Source organism: Cyprinus carpio, chromosome B8 (genome assembly GCF_018340385.1).
Source record: "Cyprinus carpio isolate SPL01 chromosome B8, ASM1834038v1, whole genome shotgun sequence".
In the NCBI taxonomy this organism is placed as follows: Eukaryota; Metazoa; Chordata; class Actinopteri; order Cypriniformes; family Cyprinidae; genus Cyprinus; species Cyprinus carpio.
This window is the reverse complement of record NC_056604.1, coordinates 28,584,872-28,604,205: the sequence shown is the minus strand read 5'-3', so window position 1 is coordinate 28,604,205 and position 19,334 is coordinate 28,584,872. Positions and strand designations below refer to the sequence as shown.

The 19,334-nt window shown below is 38.3% G+C and overlaps 1 protein-coding gene across 1 annotated transcript; it reads left to right on the top strand.

The window, feature by feature from the left end:
- The first annotated feature begins 2,141 nt into the window (after positions 1-2,141).
- On the top strand, positions 2,142-17,949 carry LOC122138167 (serine/threonine-protein kinase WNK3-like). Its single transcript, XM_042729117.1, has 3 exons — positions 2,142-2,410; positions 3,321-3,970; positions 17,809-17,949. The coding sequence occupies exons 2-3, from the start codon at positions 3,392-3,394 to the stop codon at positions 17,947-17,949; spliced, it is 720 nt and encodes a 239-aa protein (XP_042585051.1). The 5' UTR covers positions 2,142-2,410; positions 3,321-3,391.
- The last annotated feature ends 1,385 nt before the right edge of the window (positions 17,950-19,334 follow it).

Genomic DNA, 19,334 nt, shown 5'->3' with positions numbered 1-19,334 from the left:
TCATATTGCAATAAAAGAATATCAAGAGAGAAATTCTGGCTCACAGCAGGTCTCTTACAAATGTTTGATTCTGTCATTTGTTGATCTGTCTGTTTCTGGTGTGAGTTGCTCTGTCCGTCTGTGGGAGTTTTTCACCCATTTTATCACTCAAGGAGAGCAACAGCACAAAAAAGAGAAATGAAGAGCCTATGAAGCAGCAGTTATAAGTCTGATTAAGCAGTCAGTGGCATACACATACAGCTCTGGACATACTGTATAAACCTTGAAAGACTTGGATTGTGTGCTAGCAGGTTTAGCGTCTGTGTGACCCACCTGCAGTCCAGGACCAGCGGCCGTGTTTACTTCAGTAGTGTCTGCCGCCATCGCTGACACGTGCTGTTCTCCTACGGTTCTGTGTCCTCACTTACACAGACGTACACTACACAAGACCTCAGACCTCAGCAGTGTTTCTGTGTGGATGCAGGGACCGGAGGGAAGAGGCTGGTATATGATCTATCGTGTCTGGCTTACACTCATCCAGTATTTACGTCGTCGCTCACTCCTGTATTCACAGTCTGGACTATTTGAATTCTACACTGCATTTATTACTTCTTGTGCACTGCATAAAACATAAAATTCATACTAAATATATCACATCTACAAATAAAATATAATAAAAAAAATTATCTTAACTAAAAAAATTGCTTGACTACAAATAAATTCTATTCAAACAGTGTATCTCCTGTTTATTTTTAAAGACACAAGTCTGGTCTTTAGCTGTAGAGAAACAGAAAGTGCCAAGACTCAAATTTCACTGTGAATATCTGAGCCAAACCTTATATTGTCCAACTGCAGGTTGTGTTACACGTGAAGGAAATTCAATAACACACCTTCAGGCTTTAGTCTGTAAAACATTATAAATATAAATACACTCTAATCTGTAATTTATCTCACAAATAAGATTGTTTTTCATGCAATTCTGATTTTATATCTCACAAATCAGACTTTTATATATAGAAAAAACTCTGAGTTGTGAGATAAAAATGTGCGAATACCTTTATTTCATGTTAAAAACACTTATGATATGTAAACTCTGAATTAAAAGAGATTTAGTCTGAATTCTTTGTCGAATGAGAAGAACGGTCAGAATTGTGAGATAAATTCCACGCATGCAACCATCTTTTATTTGGTGGCTTCTACAGTATACACAATGTCCTGACCTTTATGTCCATACCCAAATCTCAGACGGTCAGACAGCGATTCATCTTCTATGAATGTTTAAAATATTGATAGAAATGGAAATGAGCAGAGGCTTGGACACGGAACCAGAATTCCTTATGTTACGACTTTAAGAGGTCATTGGATGCACATTTTCCACAAGTTGATATGATTCTTTGGGGTCTTAATGAAGTCTGTAACATAGTTTTCCCAATGGCACTGTAAAAAAACACCCTTTTTACCCTGTCAAAATCAGCTCAGTTTGCAGCACGTGTTCTAGTCCATGTTGCTTTAAATAATAATGAGCTCTGCTGACCCCGATCCCAGCAGCTGAGTCCTTACCATCTTCAATAAAAGACTTGTACATTAACTGTTCCCTCCTGTTTGAATGAGCTGCTCAACCCAATCCCAGCAGCTGAGTCCTTACCATCTTCAAGAAATGACTAAAAACTATTCTATTCTATAACAACTTGCCCCCTTTAGACTTGCACTCTATTCAATTACTAACCCTTAAAAAAACCTGTTTATTTTCTTTTTATTATATATCATGTTCTATCTATCTGTTTTCTTTATATATATATATTATATATATATATATATATATATATATATATATATATATATATATATATATAATATATATAAATAAACAGTTTCTACCTGTACTGATTTAGGCTAAATGAAACTTGTTATAGCACTTGTGTATCATTGCTCTTTTGTTGATTTTGATTGCTTCTTGTCCTCATTTGTAAGTCGCTTTGGATAAAAGCGTCTGATGAATGACTAAATCTAATGCAAATGCATTAATGTGCATGAGTTGCATGCAAACCTTTAAGGTTCATTTCTCTTGGTGCTATTGCTGTATGGAAAAGAGCTGCTTGGAAATGCTGCGAAATGTCTCCTTCAGCAGAAACGGTCATGTGTGGTTTCGTCAGGCCTGCTCATGATGTGATGTGAAGTGAGGAGGAGGCAGAGGAATGCTGGGAACGATCCTCTGATTGGAGCAGCGGCGCTGGGCGTGGAGGAGCAGCGTTCACAGCGATGTCCAAGCGGAGACATTTCCAGGGATGCCGAGGTGAATGAGATGCGGCGGAGCTTCGGGGCGACACTCCTGCAAATGCGCAGCGCGTGATTTATCGCGTTTTACCGGCGGTCAGCGCGTCATCTCCGTCGCTGCTCTGAAGATCTGCCACCGACGCTCGAGCTTCCTCATGTGAGTCTCACATCATCGCGGCTTTATTTTCGATGCATATGACGGAGGATATTAGATCTGTGCACCTGCATCCTCATCCTCATCATCATCCTCCTCATCCTCATCGCTTCAGGGTTCATTCGTTACTGGGTAGATATCGCAGACTTACACGAGGGACTGTGAAGCATTGAGCAGTTCTGACGCTGCCGCAATATTTTGCAGTTTTAAAAATATTCTAAATAAAAACTAGCGTCTTTATAAACAGTGAATTGTTATTAATAATCCTTCGTCGATTAGAATAGCATTGGTTAGCATTTAAAGGCCAAACTCTTAAAGTGACATTTGCTCATACTGTAAGTATGTAGCACCTCTGAAAAAAATGATACTGAATCCTTTTTCTGATCATTTCGTTTTTTAATCTCGTTTTATTGCACTTTTGCAAAAAGAGGTGAAAACATAATCAGTGCTCATACATAAATTGCGTTTTATTTCTTTATTTTGGATTTTGACAATGATCTACCGCTTTATTGTGCAATAAATTAAGAAACACGTAAAAGGTGTAGTTTTATGTGCCTTCTGTTTATATAATATGCAAATGTATGCTTATTTAATGATAAAACCACATTTGCATACAAGTTTACAGTTTAAATTAAAGTGGAGAAAAAATAAATTTACATAAATATTTTTCTTTTCACCAAAGACCAGCTAACCCACAACCAGACTAATTATTGTCTTTAAAGACACTAGAGGACATTAGCACCGGTGTCAAAATTAAAGAATGACACCTGTGTGCATGTGGTGCTTTCTGTTGGCAAATGTGGCAGGTATTCCATGCATACAGAAATGAAGATTTATTAATAGCAGTGGTGGTGTAACCTGAAACTGAATATGAATCTTGAATGCCGTTGTGATGAATATGTTGTTCCCACAGATGGACGTGTTATCTCTGAAGCGTCAGTGCTGCCGATCTTGAGCGGCACAAACGTGTGACTGATTCAAACCATGGAGCCCAAACCTGACTGCTGCGCCTCATCCGTGCCCAACTCTCAGTGCGAGCTGCAGCTCAGCATCTACGAGACCATCAGCGAGGGCAGCGTGAATAAGCTGGAGAGCTCAGCGCTGGTGCGCGCCGGCAGCGAGCCCAGCTCCTATCCCTCCTCCAAACACCAGAGGTTCATCCGCAGGAGCCTGTGGTTCACTGATAATGATGAGCCCCAGGCCAACGACTGCAACCCAGAGTGTGAAGAGCAGGGGAAGATGCTCAGCATCAACCTGAGGACCATTGTGGACCGAACTCTGGCCCTCCGATCCGGTTTACAGGAGGGATCGAGCACGGAGAGCCAGACGGCTCAGAAAGAGCTGGAGAGCGGCAGCACAGAGCTCAGAGCGGACGGCGTGAAGACTCACATAAAGGCGTCCAGCGAGGAGAACGAGGAGGAGGCTGAGATGAAGGCCGTGGCCACCTCTCCCAGCGGACGCTTTCTCAAGTTTGACATCGAGATCGGCCGCGGCTCCTTCAAGACGGTTTACAAGGGCCTGGACACGGACACCTGGGTGGAGGTGGCCTGGTGTGAACTTCAGGTGTGTTTCCGCATGTTCTTGTTGATCCGCGTGTGCATGTGAAGCGATGGTGATACCGTGGTGCTTTCTCTGCTGAAAAGACTGGTTTAAGGCAGGGCTGCACAATAAATTGAAATGCAGTCGTGATAAGGCAGAGGCTGTGGCTGTTAGTAAAGCACGGTTCTGTAGTCAGTAGTGAATCTCCATCTGAAGGCCAGAGAAACTCCAAATACACCCCGCAGAAGAAACCCAGGAGATCCCTATAGCGCTAGCTGAATAAGCTAAACAGAAGATTTAACTGCTTTCACTGATTCAGCGTGACTAATAAACATTTATTTCAAACACTCGACTGATGTTATGAAGTGAGTTTGGAGTAAATGTGGTGCTTTCAGATGGAGCAGCATTTACTACACAGAGCCATCGTTCACTGAGAAACTACGCAAACAGCTGTCATTATCGCAAACGATATCTTCACGTGATTATATTGCCTGCGATTTTTTTGCATAGCTTGTCAGTGAACTACGGCTCTGTGTAGTAAATGCAGGTGATGGAGATTTACTACTGATCACAGAACCGGCTTTACTTACAAGATGCTCATGTATATCGCATTCGATTAATCGTGCAGCACTAGTTTAAGGGCGTGTTCTTGGCCTCTTTTTTTATACAAATAGTGGTGTACCATGTATAAATCTGCACACACATATCATACACTAAACAATTATACAATATAATATACAATATACATATAGTATGCTATTCAATACAATGCACTATACACAATGCAATATACAATATACACAATATGCTATACAACACAGTACTGTACACAGAGGACACATAACATAAGACAACAAATGTGCATAACTGAAAACATTATGTGCAATGAAGTTGACATCTTGAGCATGATGAAAAAGATTTTACACAATGCAGTATTGCACAGTAAGGTCACCTGGTGCTCGCTGACTGATCAGTGGTGCTGTATTGTCTATGCCATGCATACCTTGCCAGTGTTTGGTTTAGGTTTCAGTCCCTCTTTAATGGTTGTTAGTAGGGCTGCAAGGTTATGACAAAAATCATAATTGTCGATTATTCCCTTGAAATTATAGTTGCAATTATTAATGAAATTATCACAATTTACATTGAATGACGTTTATACCAATGTTTGATGCAACTGCATGCCGTATTTTTATATGAAATTAAACAAGCTGAAAACACTCTAACTGAAAAAAACTTTAATGCTTTTCTGTAGGTTCTGTAGGCTTTTCAAATGTCAACTATACATCAGATTGGTTTCTTCTTTTAAATTAAAAAAAACACATTAAAAAATAAAAAAAAAAAAAAATAAAAATTATAATAAAATTATACAAAAAAAAAAAAAAAAAAAATAATAAAAAAACCCAAAATAAAACCTATAAAAAAAAAAAAACGCATCTTAAGCACGCAGAATAACATAAGTGGACTATGAACGATAAATTGCTGATTTGAATGATTTTGTAATTGTGGCATCCATAATTGTAATCGCGATTAGAAATTTGATTAATTGTGCAGCCCTAGTTGTTAGTCATACAGATTTTTGTTTATTATTGATGTTGAATCGAGTCACGGGTCCAAAACAGGTCTGTTGTAGAAGAGCAGACAGCTTGTGAAGCTCTAGTCGTCGGTGTGGGGCTTGTGGGTAAAACCTGCAAATGTTTTTAAATAGAAGCCCTTCATTATTTCATCATGTATGAAAATATTCAAGAAATCTTTATGGGCTAATTACAAAAACCTCAAGCTCCCAGTGGCCTGGGAAACTGGAATTTTTTTTAATTACAAAAATACAACTTTTTCGTGAGTAGGTTGGTTGTTTTTGACTGTGGTTTATATCTGGGGTTTGATAACTAATGGCTCACATAATGCTTCTGTTCAGATCTGTGTTTGTGACTGGAAGTGTTCAGTGTTATTTGGTGAAGGGATGTTGGACTGTATGTCCGGTAACCATCATCTCGTTCTTTAGTCTGGGTTAGTAATCCTGGCTACAAGCACTTGAAGTAAAAGTAATTCTTCGAGAGAGAGTAAATGTACTATTCAATGAAAACACCACTTAAGTAGCAAATAACTAGTTTGGCAAAATAATGCAGATAAAGTCAGGGAAGGGTTTTATGAGTTATGAAAGATGCATTATTTGTGAGAGATGGCATACTAAGTCACTGTAATTTTTTAAATGAACAAATTAAAAAGCCATCTGTCAGAAGATAAACAGTAGTATGTCACAGCATGGTGTAGTGATGGATGGTATCATATTGCCATGTTGATTCAAGTACAGTAGTTGCATGTTGAAGGTTTTAATTAAGCCACATAATGAACAGTCAGTCTAAAACCAGATTCCCCTGCAGACGCCACAATCAGAGAAAGACGAAGACTCGTGAAGCCACAACAGTTGCACTCACTCTACAGAAATCCATTGGTCTGTTAGAGTCCTCTCAAAGTGACTCACACACAGCTGTACTCGATGTTCGAGGGCCAGCTTCTGGACGATCTTAAGGTGGTTTGGGATGCTGTGACTGGACATCGACAGCCTGAGCAAAAGCGTTACGCAATAGAAGCTCTGGAGGTCAGAGATCTGTGATCAAAAGTGTCTCATCTCTTTCTTTCTTTCAGTGCTCTTTTACTATTATTATCTTATTCTTCATTATCTTAGTTCTTAAGTTCTCAATAATGCTCAACCTCAAATCAATAACAGGCAGCTATAAATTCATAAAGCATGTAGACTAAACGAAGGCATACAGTGGTTTGATCATTTTCAGCAGATGCATTCAAGACCATCACAGATTACTCTTATTTTGACAAAACCTTGTTTTGTTTGCCAGCCAGCCCAAAATTTCTATGCATCTTTAAATCAGCATCTAAGTTTAATACAACACAGAGAAGTGAATGTTTAAGGTTTGAAATCATGTATGCAGTGGTCTGAATGGGCAGGTGACACAAACTCTGTGACTCGGGCTTCAGGTTTTTATTCTTCAGCCCTGTAAAGACGTTCAGATGACTTCAACACCTATTCCAATGCATTTGAAAGCTTCAGCCTGACTTGAAACATGTCAGCTGCAGTTTCTCAGTGTGTGTGTGTGTTTGCTCTGTCGATAAGCATCTGTAGCTGCAGGAATGTGGCGTGGCTGATGGGGATCTCAGACCCACAGAAACACACACTCCAGTCGTGTCCGGGTTTGTCTGCCCGTGTGTTTGGGGTGGATTTGGGGTAAATATGCAAAACACTGCAAACTAGGTCAGTACTGTAGTTCATTTGGTTCTTCAGAGGCTGGGGAATGGACCATGTTGAGAAATCATTCTTTTCAGATCCAGTGGCCTTTTGCTGCAGGGAACTTCCTATAAGGGATTCAGACACTGATGGCTTTGTTTTATATTTGAGATCTTTTGACAGATTGTTGATGATATTATTGTCATGTCCACCGATCCTCCTCCGTCACGCTCTCTGTCTGGATAGTGAGCGCACTCTATTCCAGCAGCACTGATTCCAGAGCACGGGCCATTCATTTTCTCCATAGGCACTTCAGAGCATAAACAGTTAAGCGTGGTGCTAGCAACAACAAGGTTATGGGTTTGATTCCCAGGGAATGCATTAACTAATCAAATGCATTCATTAAATGCAATGCAAGTCACTTTGGATAAAAGCATCTGTCAAATGCATAAATGTCTAAATTCATAAACAGTTGTAAACCTTGGAGCAATGTTACATGGTGACACTATTAGGTAACTTAAAGGGGTAGTTCATTTACTCACCCTCATGTCGTTCCAAACCTGTACGAGTTGCTTTCAGAAGATATTTTGAAGATTGCTTGTAATCAAACACTTGGTGGTTGCCATTAACTTCCATAGTATTTTTTCTTCTACTATGGAAGTTAATGGCAACCACCAACTGTTTAATTACCAGCAATCTTCAAAATAGCTTCTGAAAGCAACTCATACAGGTTAGGAACGACATGAGGGTGAGTAAATGATGACAGAATTTTCATTTTTTGGGTGAACTATCCCTTTAACCTACATGCATAAAATCAGCACAAGCATAGTTTCAGGATGTGGCTCTTTTGCTTCAGTGAAGTTCCTCGTCATACAGTAGATGCCAGGAAGCGTTTTATGGAGTGGATTGTGGCGTCCTCCTGCTTCAGTCAAATCTGTTAATGGTCCTCTGGCGTCCTGCCTGACAGATGAAGCCACATCAGGTGAATTTGTGCTGTGTCAACAGCTCACACAGATTCATGGGAAATGCACTGAGTGCACAAACCCTGCTGTCAGGAGAGGAAGATATAGATATGAACCTCAAACATGAAACAGTACATCACTGCAGTCATCGCACTGAATTGAATTTGACGAATTATGCACAGATGGATTTACAAATCAGTTTGTGTTTCATAAGAGTGGCTTAATAGCTGTCCACCACATGCAACAAAAAATCTCATTGTCACGTGACCTCATCTTATTGCATGTGAGATTATGATCTGTGCAGTCGTACTGGTTTATTGTGTGATCTTAGTGGGAAGATGCAGGATGTTCAGATCACTTTTACTCGGTTCATGTTCAGAGCGCTGTATGGTTCACAGATTGCAGGGTTCATGAGGCTCTTGCAGAAGTGATGTTCTCCAGCTCATGGCTCACGCCTTTCCTAAATTCAGCCTGTAATTAGTGTGTCACTCGTCCAGGTCTTTAAGTGCCCTCACATGACTGCACATTTACCAAATCGACTAGTCAGGATGGTTGTCTGAGCAGCCTGATGATGGTCATGTCCACCAAAGCTGAAGTTAGGATTCATAAGTTACATTTATTCTGCAATGAAACTTCATTTGTGTCACCACTCAAATTGTGAAAAAAAGTCAGAAAATTGATTTCTGCATGAATGTGGCTTTCATTGAAGTCAAGTCCTGAAATTATATACATTTCCCTTAAACAAATACGAAACATGAAATTGTAATTTTCAAACTGTATTTATTTATGAAAATGAACCAGGAGTAGGCTGGTTGCAACGAGGGCAGTTTATTTCTTCAATCAGGAATGAGCTACAGTGATGATACTCATACTGCACACGCTCAGTTAGCCCCTCATGCTTCCTGGAAGAAATCAGCCACATGTGACCATTCCTTCTACTAAAGGTAAAAAGGTATTTTTTTTAAAGGTCCGGTTGTTTGTGTGAATCATTGTAAAAACATAACATTGTAATTATGATTCACATTGTTGCAACCGTCCCAACATTGATTTAAAAGTCTGCCATAACATTACATAACAGTATTTTTTTATTTTTTATTTTTTGGATTAAAAAAGAACCCCTTTCAATACTGGAAAGCAGTCATTTTTAGTAAATCTAGGTTAAAAATCTACTTACTTGAAAATGTTTTTCCTTTTACTATTCTGGTTTTATCAGCCAGTTTAACTTATTGAAGACTCGGTCTGTGCACAAATAAAATTAATTGCAAAATGATGTTCAAGAATGATTTTGATTACATTTTAATGAATGTTGCAACCGTCCCCTTTTGTGGGGTCAGTTGCAGCATTTCACTTTGTCTATTCAAGTATTAATTGTATGTTTATTATCATCTGTGACCCTGCAACACAGAAGCAGTCATCAGTAGCACAGGTATATTTGTAGCAATAGACAACAATACATTGTATGGGTCACAATTATACATTTCTCTTTTATGCCAAAAATCATTAGGATATTAAGTAAAGATCATGTTCCATGAAGATATTTTGTAAATTTCCTACCATAAATATCTCAAAACTTAATTTTTGATTAGTAATATGCATTGCTAAGAACTTCATTTGAACAACTTTAAAGATGATTTTCTCAATATTTAGATTTTTTTTGCTCCCTCAGATTCCAGATTTTCAAATAGTTGTATCTCAGACAAATATTGTCCTCCTAACAAACCATACATCAATGGAGAGATTATTTATTCAGCTTCAGATGATGTATACATCTCAGTTTAAAAAAAAAAAATAGACACGTAAGACTGGTTTTGTGCTCCAGGGTCACAAATGTACACGTTGCACCAATGTGGGTGAGTAGCTGATGGATGTGGTTTTATTGTATTAAAATTAACTGCAATGAAATGCAAAAAGTCCAAAAAAAACCTAAAAAAAAAACAAAAAGAAAAAAAAATTAATTAAAATGAACAAATGGAAAAAAAAAAAAATTAAAAGCAAAACTATCCCACAACAGAAAAAAGACGATAATTGGCTTCACGCAGGACTAGCCAAAACATAGCTGGAGGACAAAACAGAACAAGAGCCGAATGCAGGCTCATAGTGTAAGGTCTTGATGATGTGCTTTGGAGCCAGACAGATCAGTAAAGAATAAATAAAACAACTAAAAATCTAACAACAAAATAAAACCACAAACAAATAGAAAAAAATACGTTAAAAAAATACTAATTTAAACAACCACTCAACTCACGATTCGAGTGAGCGAAGTCACAAGTGTGATTGTTCTTTCGATTTTTATTTTTTTTTACAAAAGGAGATGTGAAAAAATTATAATAAATGTGTCCTTTTATTATTGCAAAAATCTGCTTCTTTGGAAACTTGAAATATACACTGAAAAGAACTAATATACCACTTGCTAGCCTTTTGTTGTTTTGATTGCACCGCTCGTTGTAAAGTCACTTTGGAAAAACGTCTTAACTGACGCTAAATGTAGATGTTAACAAAACTGATTGATTTTAAAACACGCCCCAATAAATAAATCACAAATATAATCTCTTCATAAATAAGGCTTTGTCTGCATGATATCAAAAAATTGAAGCAAAAACAGAATGGTTTGACTTCAGTTGGTTTTGATTGCTTCTATTGTCCTCATTTGTAAGTCACTTTGGATGAAAACGTCTGCTAAATGACTAAATGTAGATGTAAATAACAAAACTAAATTGAAATTTTAAAACAAGCCCCAAATAAAATAAATAACACCGCGGCAAAATAAAGCGTTCTTCATTAAAATAAGGCTTTGTCTGTTACTCTTTAAACATATTTAAAATTAGACGCAACCACTGCATTTTAATCATGATCCAAACAAAAAAATTGAAGCAGAATGGTTTGACTTCAGTTTTGTGAAACTATACATAAAAAATATCAGCGGCAGGTGAAGCTTAAAGCAGCAGCAGGTGCTCTTAAAGCGTTTTCCTTGGTTACGCAGATTCAAAGCACTCTGAACTGCAGCAGGTGGAGCTTAAAGTGTTTCCTTGGTTACTGCTGTACACAAAGCACTTATGAACACTGCGGTAGGTGGAGCTTAAAGCGTTTCCTCGGTTACCGCTGTAAACAAAGCAGTTACGAACACTGCGGCAGGTGGAGCTTAAAGCGTTTCCTCGGTTACTGCTGTACACAAAGCACTTATGAACACTGCGGTAGGTGGAGCTTAAAGTGTTTCCTTGGTTACTGCTGTACACAAAGCACTTATGAACACTGCAGCAGGTGGAGCTTAAAGCGCTTCCTCGGTTACCGCTGTAAACAAAGCACTACCGCTGACACCGCAGCAGGTGGAGCTTAAAGCGTTTCCTTGGTTACCGCTGTAAACAAAGCACTTACGAACACCGCAGCAGGTGGAGCTTAAAGCGTTTCCTCGGTTACCACTGTAAACGAAGCACTTATGAACACCGCAGCAGGTGGAGCTTAAAGCGTTTCCTTGGTTACCGCTGTAAACGAAGCAGCACTTACTTATGAACTATAACACATTATACGAGCAGGATGGAGCTTAACCATCGTAAACTTGGTTACCCCTCGTAAACAAAACGCACTTATGACCCCGCAGCTAGGTGGAGCGCAATTTGTTTTGCTTGGTTACCGCTGTAAACAAAGCACTAATGAACACCGCAGCAGGTGGCGGCTTAAAAAATTTCGTTTTGCCATTGGTTTTCCGCTGTAAAAAGCCGTTGTCTTAAAATTGAATCACGTCCCTTCGAGCAGTAACTGGAGTTAGTTAAAGCGCACGTTTCTTTGGTTTGAATATAACACGCTGTAAATAAGCTAATATAGCACTTATGAACACCGCAGCAGGTGGAGCTTAAATTGTTTCCTGGTTGTACCACTGTAAACAAAGCACTTTATGAACACCGCAGCAGGTGGAGCTAACAAAGCGTTTGAAAGTGGTTAAACAAGCTGTAAACATAAAAGCAATTATGAACACCGCAGTAAAATAAATCTCTTCATAAATAAGGCTTTCCTTGGTTACTTTCGCTTTAAAGACGCACAAGCACTTTATGAACAGCCGCAGCAGGTGAAGCAAAAACAAATGGTTTCTTCTTTTGGAAACTATACATAAACAAAATTCACTTATGAAGCCCAAAAACAAAAAAAATGAAGCAGAAACAAGCAGAAGCGAAACTTAGATGAACACCGCAGCAGGTGGAGCTTAAATCGTTTCCTTGGCTACCGCTGTAAACAAAGCGCTTATGAACACCGCAGCAGGTGGAGCTTAAAGCGTTTCCTTGGTTTCCGTTGTAAACAAAGCAGCGCTGCACTTATGAACTATAATATGCATTATACAGAGGCAAGATAAAAAGAAAAAATACCATCTAAACTCTTCTAAAGTTCCCCTCAGACATGCATTCATATGTATAAAATCCTGCCCCTAATTGAATCGCAATTTGTTTAGCATCTCAACCGATTTGAATCGTAACATATTTTAATTGATTTTCAACTGGCTCTCGGTTAATCCATACATCCCTAGAAACAATTTTTTTTTTGCCATTTTGAATTTTCTGAAAAACATACTTTTTTTGATCTTATAGGCCGTTTGTCCTGTTTTTCGCAAAATTGAATCACGTCACCTTCGAGCCTTGCTGACAAAATAACTGATTAGTCAAACTGTTGAAAAACGTGTTTTAATTTTTGATTAGTCTGCCTGTTGTCATGAGACTGGTCTTTATAGATTCCATGGATCATACCGAGAACATTGATACCAGTTATTCCACTCTGCGTCGTGCCTAACAACACCCCTAAGCTTCTATAGTTCACGGCTTCTTCAGCCTTATTGCTTCAGTGAGAGATCTATTATTTGTGCACGCTGATTACCTTTCCCAATTAGTGTTTATTTTTAGATAGCGTTTGGATATTTACACTGACAGGGAGTGTTTAAAATAAGCCCTGGAGCAGATTTGACATCGTCATCTTCATTCTGTCAAAGAGCTGCTCACTGAAAAAAACAAAGCTGATGAATTCCTGTGATAGACAGAATCTTCAGTTACACCAGTACTGCTGATAACAGAAGCTCATCACTGTGTGAAACTCCAGCGTCAGCGTGTGTCACAGAGACTCCTGTGGAGGTCAGGCTCGTGCCGTTGACCTCTGACCTCAGCGTTCACTGGGCTGATTGTCCCCTGTGTGGAGTCAGGTCAGTGGGTCAGTCAGGACCGTGGTCAGACTCAGTACAGCGCTGAGGTCAGTAGTGCACTGAAAGCCACCGAGTTCATGACATTGACTGAAAGACGCTTGCACAATGCATTATAAACTCAGTGCTGGGGAGTAACTAGTTACATGTAATTTAATTACAAAATATATATAACTGTAATCGGTTAGTTACTGCAAAAAAAGTGTAATTAAATTACAGTTACTTATGAAAATGTTAACAAATACAAAGGGGTTACGTCTGAATACTAGTTGTATTAATATTTACTATTTCTTGTAATGATTTTAATCTGTATTTAACCGCACAGTAAAACGGTGCTTAAGTCAGATTTTGTGGTGACTGCTTTAAAATTAAATTATTATAATCTTTGTTCAAGAGATGAAGGGTTTGGATGTTGTTTAATTGCTTCAGTTTGTAAGTTGCTTTGGATAAAAGTGTCTGCTAAATGTAAATGTACAAAAGTAATCAAAAAGTAATCGGATGTAATCAGTTACATTACTTTAACAAAGTAATTGAAACAGTTACACTATACTTATTAGATTTTAAATAGCATAACTTGTAATCTGTAACCTATTAGATTTCCAGAGTAACCTTCCCAGCACTGTCTAAACCATTTATCTCTTTATCCATCTCTGCATTTTTGTTGATGCTGCGAATCTTAACATGTTTAAAGTTTATATACTTCTTTTCAGAGTGCTGTTTGAAATTTTTAAAGGTTATAGAAGGGTTTTGTAATTTTGTACATTATCAGTTAGAATGTTGTCTAGAAATGTGTGACATTGGAGAGTACAATATGAATGCTATGGTGAAATATTAAATATTGGGAAAAAAATAAATAACGCTGCTCATATCAGTTGAATTCTTTTTAAAGGACCCTATTAAATTGTTACAGCAAATCCCGTTAATTGCTTGACCGTAAGTTTCCATATTTTATAGAGTGAAAAAGCTGTACTAGGTAACTTAAAATTTTAATAATTAAGTTTCACATAAAAGAGCAAACATGCATTTTCAGTGAAATCTGTAAATCCCACAGCTCACATTTGGTTTTTAATTTAAAGAACCGCTTCCTCTTAGTTTTTCCTTAACATGCATGTACATTAGAGTTTTATGTTGTTAAAATTAACATTTATTGCATTATTTTAGTGTTCTGTATTTGTGTGAAGCACGTTTTCTACATTAGTATTTACATTATCATTTAGTAATTTAAAATTAAAATATGCACGGTTGATATGTTCACAGTATGCTCATTATGCATCGGGTGAATATTCATTTCATGCTGACATTAAAATCTTCTCTGGGAAAAAAAATATGATATAAAAAAAAGAAAGTCAGGTTTGGAAAGAAAGCAGGTGACCTGCCCTTTAAGAGCATCTGCCACTGACAAATCAGCCGTCTAAAGCCTATTCACTTCAGTGATAAACAGCCCTTCAGTGCGTCCCAGTTCAGTGCTTCCTGTTTGGAACTAATAAGAAAAGGAAACTGCTTGTCAAGCTGTTTCATGGGGTCTTTATTGTGCATTCAGGTTTGATCAATGCACTGGGCAGAGTACTATTGTTTAAATCTGCGTTCATAAATGCAACCCTTTATTGCTTTCTAATATTGATGCTGCCAGACTCCATAAGTGTTGTAATCTACTGAGTGTCACTCTGTCAGTCCTGAACTGAACACAGGCCGCCTCACTGTGTGTGTGAGTGCACTTATTTATTCATGAAGTGTGAACACACACTCTCGCAGTATTGTGACGTAACGCTCGGGGGATGGAAACGATGTGCAGATTCCTCTGTGTGCGCTCATCTGTGAGTATGTCTGCACATATTATAGATCACAATAAACCACTAATAGAGCGTGTGCCGGGCTGGAACAGGAGCGTATTGATTCATTCCTGTGAGTTTAACAGCCCATCTTTAGACCTGTCTGTCTGAAAACACTGAATCACTCGGCTGAGGAACAGCAGGATGTTTTATTTGTGCTTCTACACTCATTTTAAAATGAAGTGAAATAAATAAAGCTTCCTGAAGAAATGGGATACTGTTGAACTGTGTTTGTCAGCAGCACTGATGTGTGTAGAGGATGAGAGAAGCAGTGGGTAAAGCATATTCATTCATTTGTGTACAGATGTGCTGGTGTTTTCATAAAGAGACCCGAGCTATGTTCGTCTCATGGATTAAAACTGACTGGGCTAGTTGTTTTTTTGTTTTTCAAAAAATATAGAAGTGTAGTAGACCCTGAGAATGCAACATGCTGCACCGCTTTATACCTCTCATGCTCACCCAGGGCTGCACTTATTTAATGAAAATACAGTAATATTGAGAAGTATTTAAAAATGTAAAAGAACCGTTTTCTGTTTTAAAATGTAAGGATCACGTGACACTGAAGACTGGAATAAATTCAGCTTTGATCATTTTACAATACTCTGACACAGAAAGCAGTATGATCACACTTTATATTAGGGTATCAATGTATTTTTAAATAAAAATGCAATTAAAAAAGAAAGAAGTGCATTTAATGTAAATACAGTTTAGTTAAAAACACTTGAGACAAAGATTTAAAATCCTAATAATATTTCACTATTACTGTTTCTACTGTATTTTTGATCAAATAAATGCAAGCCTTTTTCATCAACATTAGTTCCAAGCGTTTAACTGGAAGTGTGCTTTGAGCACCGTGTGATTGAAACGTTCACTGCAGAGCTGCACTGTGAGCAGAGGTGATGCAGATGGAGCAACCGCTGCATAATGCATGAGACTGACTGCTGGAGCCTCTCACTGTGCACCAGCAGATTCCTTGTGCACATTCATCAGGCCTAAAAATGACACTTGTGCTTTCAGATGTACTCTGGTCTGAAGTCAGCATTAAAGGGGTCATCGGATGATACATGCACTTTTACATGTTGTTTGAACATAAATGTGTGTTGGCAGTGTGTGAACAACCTCCCTATAATGATAAAAACCCCCCAGTGCTTTTTTTTTTTAATCGTGTTAAATCATTTCCTCTTTCTCAAATCGAGACGATTCTCAGATGCCTGTCTTTGTGACGTCACAAATTCAGGCTCCTCCCACTACAGTTTGATTGACAGTAGTGTTTCAGCACAGAGTGGACTGGCGTCTCACCTTAGCTCCGCCCTGAGTGACTGTCATCAGTCCACCACTGTTTCACCGCCGGAGCAGATGTAGACAAGAATGACAGTGAATCCTCACCTATTTGTTGTTGATGTAATAATGAACACAGCAGTCATCATTTACTCCCAACATCTGAGCCGCTGAAGACGCAGTGGATTACCTTTGTTTTTGAAGTGAATGCGTCGCTCCCGATCTACTTAAATGCGTCTGTCTTCACGTGAATAATTCGTGATCCAGCTTCATCTAAAGAAGACGTTAGTATAGGTTTTAATGAATCTTTGTAAATCACTTTTCCTAATAATGTGCTAGTTAGCAAGTTTCACGATGAATCCAGCTAAAGTAAACAGTCCCTCAGAGAGCGGCTCGGAAGAGAGGGGCGGAGTCAGCAGAGCTCATTAACATTTAAAGCAACATGCTACAGAACAGCTTGCTCTGAAAAAGAGCTGTTTTTGATGGTAAAAAAGGTGTTTTTAACACTACCATTGAGAAATTTTAACCAATCTATATTACAGAATGTTCATAAGACTCTAAAGAATCATGTCAACTTGTGGAAAATAGGCATCTGATGACCCCTTTAACAGTGTTTACAACATATTGACTTCTATAAAGAGAAGCTGAGTATAAATGCGATGTGGGCTTTGATGTTCTCCATGAGGAGCAGAGTGTCACTGTATGATTATATGTGACCCTGGAGCACAGAACCAGTCAGAAGGGTCAATTTTCTGAAACTGAGATTTATACATCATCTGAATAAATAATCTCTTCATTGATGTGTGGTTTGTTAGGAGGACAATATTTGTCTGAGATACAACTATTTGAAAATCTGGAATCTGAGGGTGCAAAAAAATCTAAATATTGAGAAAATCATCTTTTAAAGTTGTTCAAATGAAGTTCTTAGCAATGCATATTACTAATCAACAATTAACTTTTAATCTATTTACGGTAGGAAATGTACAAAATATCGTCATGGAACATGATCTTTATTTAATATCCTAATGATGTTTGGCATAAAAGAGAAATGGATAATTTTGATCCATACAATGTATTGTTGTCTATTGCTACAAATATACCTGTGCTACTTATGACTGCTTCTGTGCATCTCACTGCAGGATGGTGGAGGTATATCTCTTCGGCTTGCTTGAAAAAAGAGAAGACTCAATATAGAATATATTTCTGAATTCAGTTTGATCACGAGATCTTTCTTGTGTTCCTCACTGGAGCTGGTTTAGATCTGCTGTGATTAATATCAAGCTTACAGTGATTCCTGAAGGAAAGGCCTTTCCTGTGGTTTGATTTGAGTTATGTTACCCGGTGTCAGGTGAATTGTTTTGATTGGTTGTTGTGTGTTTCAGGACCGCAAGCTGACGAAGGTGGAGAGGCAGCGCTTTAAAGAGGAGGCTGAGATGTTGAAGGGTCTCCAGCATCCAAACATCGTGCGCTTCTATGACTTCTGGGAGTCTCCGCTGAAGGGGAGAAGTGCATCGTGCTGGTGACAGAGCTCATGACGTCCATGCAGTCTCAAAAACGTTGAGGAGCGGATGCACGTCCGCTGCAACGTCTCAGACCAACATTACAGTCACAGTCTGAGCTGCAGTCCAGAGAAATTCAACGGTTTTGCTGCCTTTAATGTATTCCACTCTGCGTCGTGCCTAACAACACCCCTAAGCTTCTATAGTTCACGGCTTCTTCAGCCTTATTGCTTCAGTGAGAGATCTATTATTTGTGCACGCTGATTACCTTTCCCAATTAGTGTTTATTTTTAGAGAGCGTTTGGATATTTACACTGACAGGGAGTGTTTAAAATAAGCCCTGGAGCAGATTTGACATCGTCATCTTCATTCTGTCAAAGAGCTGCTCACTGAAAAACAAAGCTGATGAATTCCTGTGATAGACAGAATCTTCAGTACACCAGTACTGCTGATAACAGAAGCTCATCACTGTGTGAAACTCCAGCGTCAGCGTGTGTCACAGAGACTCCTGTGGAGGTCAGGCTCGTGCCGTTGACCTCTGACCTCAGCGTTCACTGGGCTGATTGTCCTGATGTGTGGAGTCAGGTCAGTGGGTCAGTCAGGACCGTGGTCAGACTCAGTACAGCGCTGAGGTCAGTAGTGCACTGAAAGCCACCGAGTTCATGACATTGACTGAAAGACGCTTGCACAATGCATTATCTAAACTCAGTGCTGGGGAGTAACTAGTTACATGTAATTTAATTACAAAATAAATCTAACTGTAATTGGTTAGTTACTGCAAAAAAAGTGTAATTAAATTACAGTTACTTATGAAAATGTTAACAAATACAAAGGGGTTACGTCTGAATACTAGTTGTATTAATATTTACTATTTCTTGTAATGATTTTAAATCTGTATTTAACCGCACAGTAAAACGGTGCTTAAGTCAGATTTTGTGGTGACTGCTTTAAAATTAAATTATTATAAATTTAGTTTAAGAGATGAAGGGTTTGTAAGTTGGTTTAATTGCTTCAGTTTGTAAGTTGCTTTGGATAAAAGTGTCTGCTAAATGTAAATGTACAAAAGTAATCAAAAAGTAATCGGATGTAATCAGTTACATTACTTTAACAAAGTAATTGAAACAGTTACACTATACTTATTAGATTTTAAATAGCATAACTTGTAATCTGTAACCTATTAGATTTCCAGAGTAACCTTCCCAGCACTGTCTAAAAAAAAAAACCATTTATCTCTTTATCCATCTCTGCATTTTTGTTGATGCTGCGAATCTTTACATGTTTAAAGTTTATATACTTCTTTTCAGAGTGCTGTTTGAAATTTTTAAAGGTTATAGAAGGGTTTTGTAATTTTGTACATTATCAGTTAGAATGTTGTCTAGAAATGTGTGACATTGGAGAGTACAATATGA

Coding starts and splice junctions, on each gene's coding strand:
- LOC122138167 (XM_042729117.1), top strand. CDS start 3,392: ATGGAGCCCAAACCTGACTGCTGCGCCTCATCCGTGCCCAACTCTCAG. Junction 3,971..17,808: donor TGGCCTGGTGTGAACTTCAG/GTGTGTTTCCGC, acceptor TGTGTGTTTCAG/GACCGCAAGCTGACGAAGGT.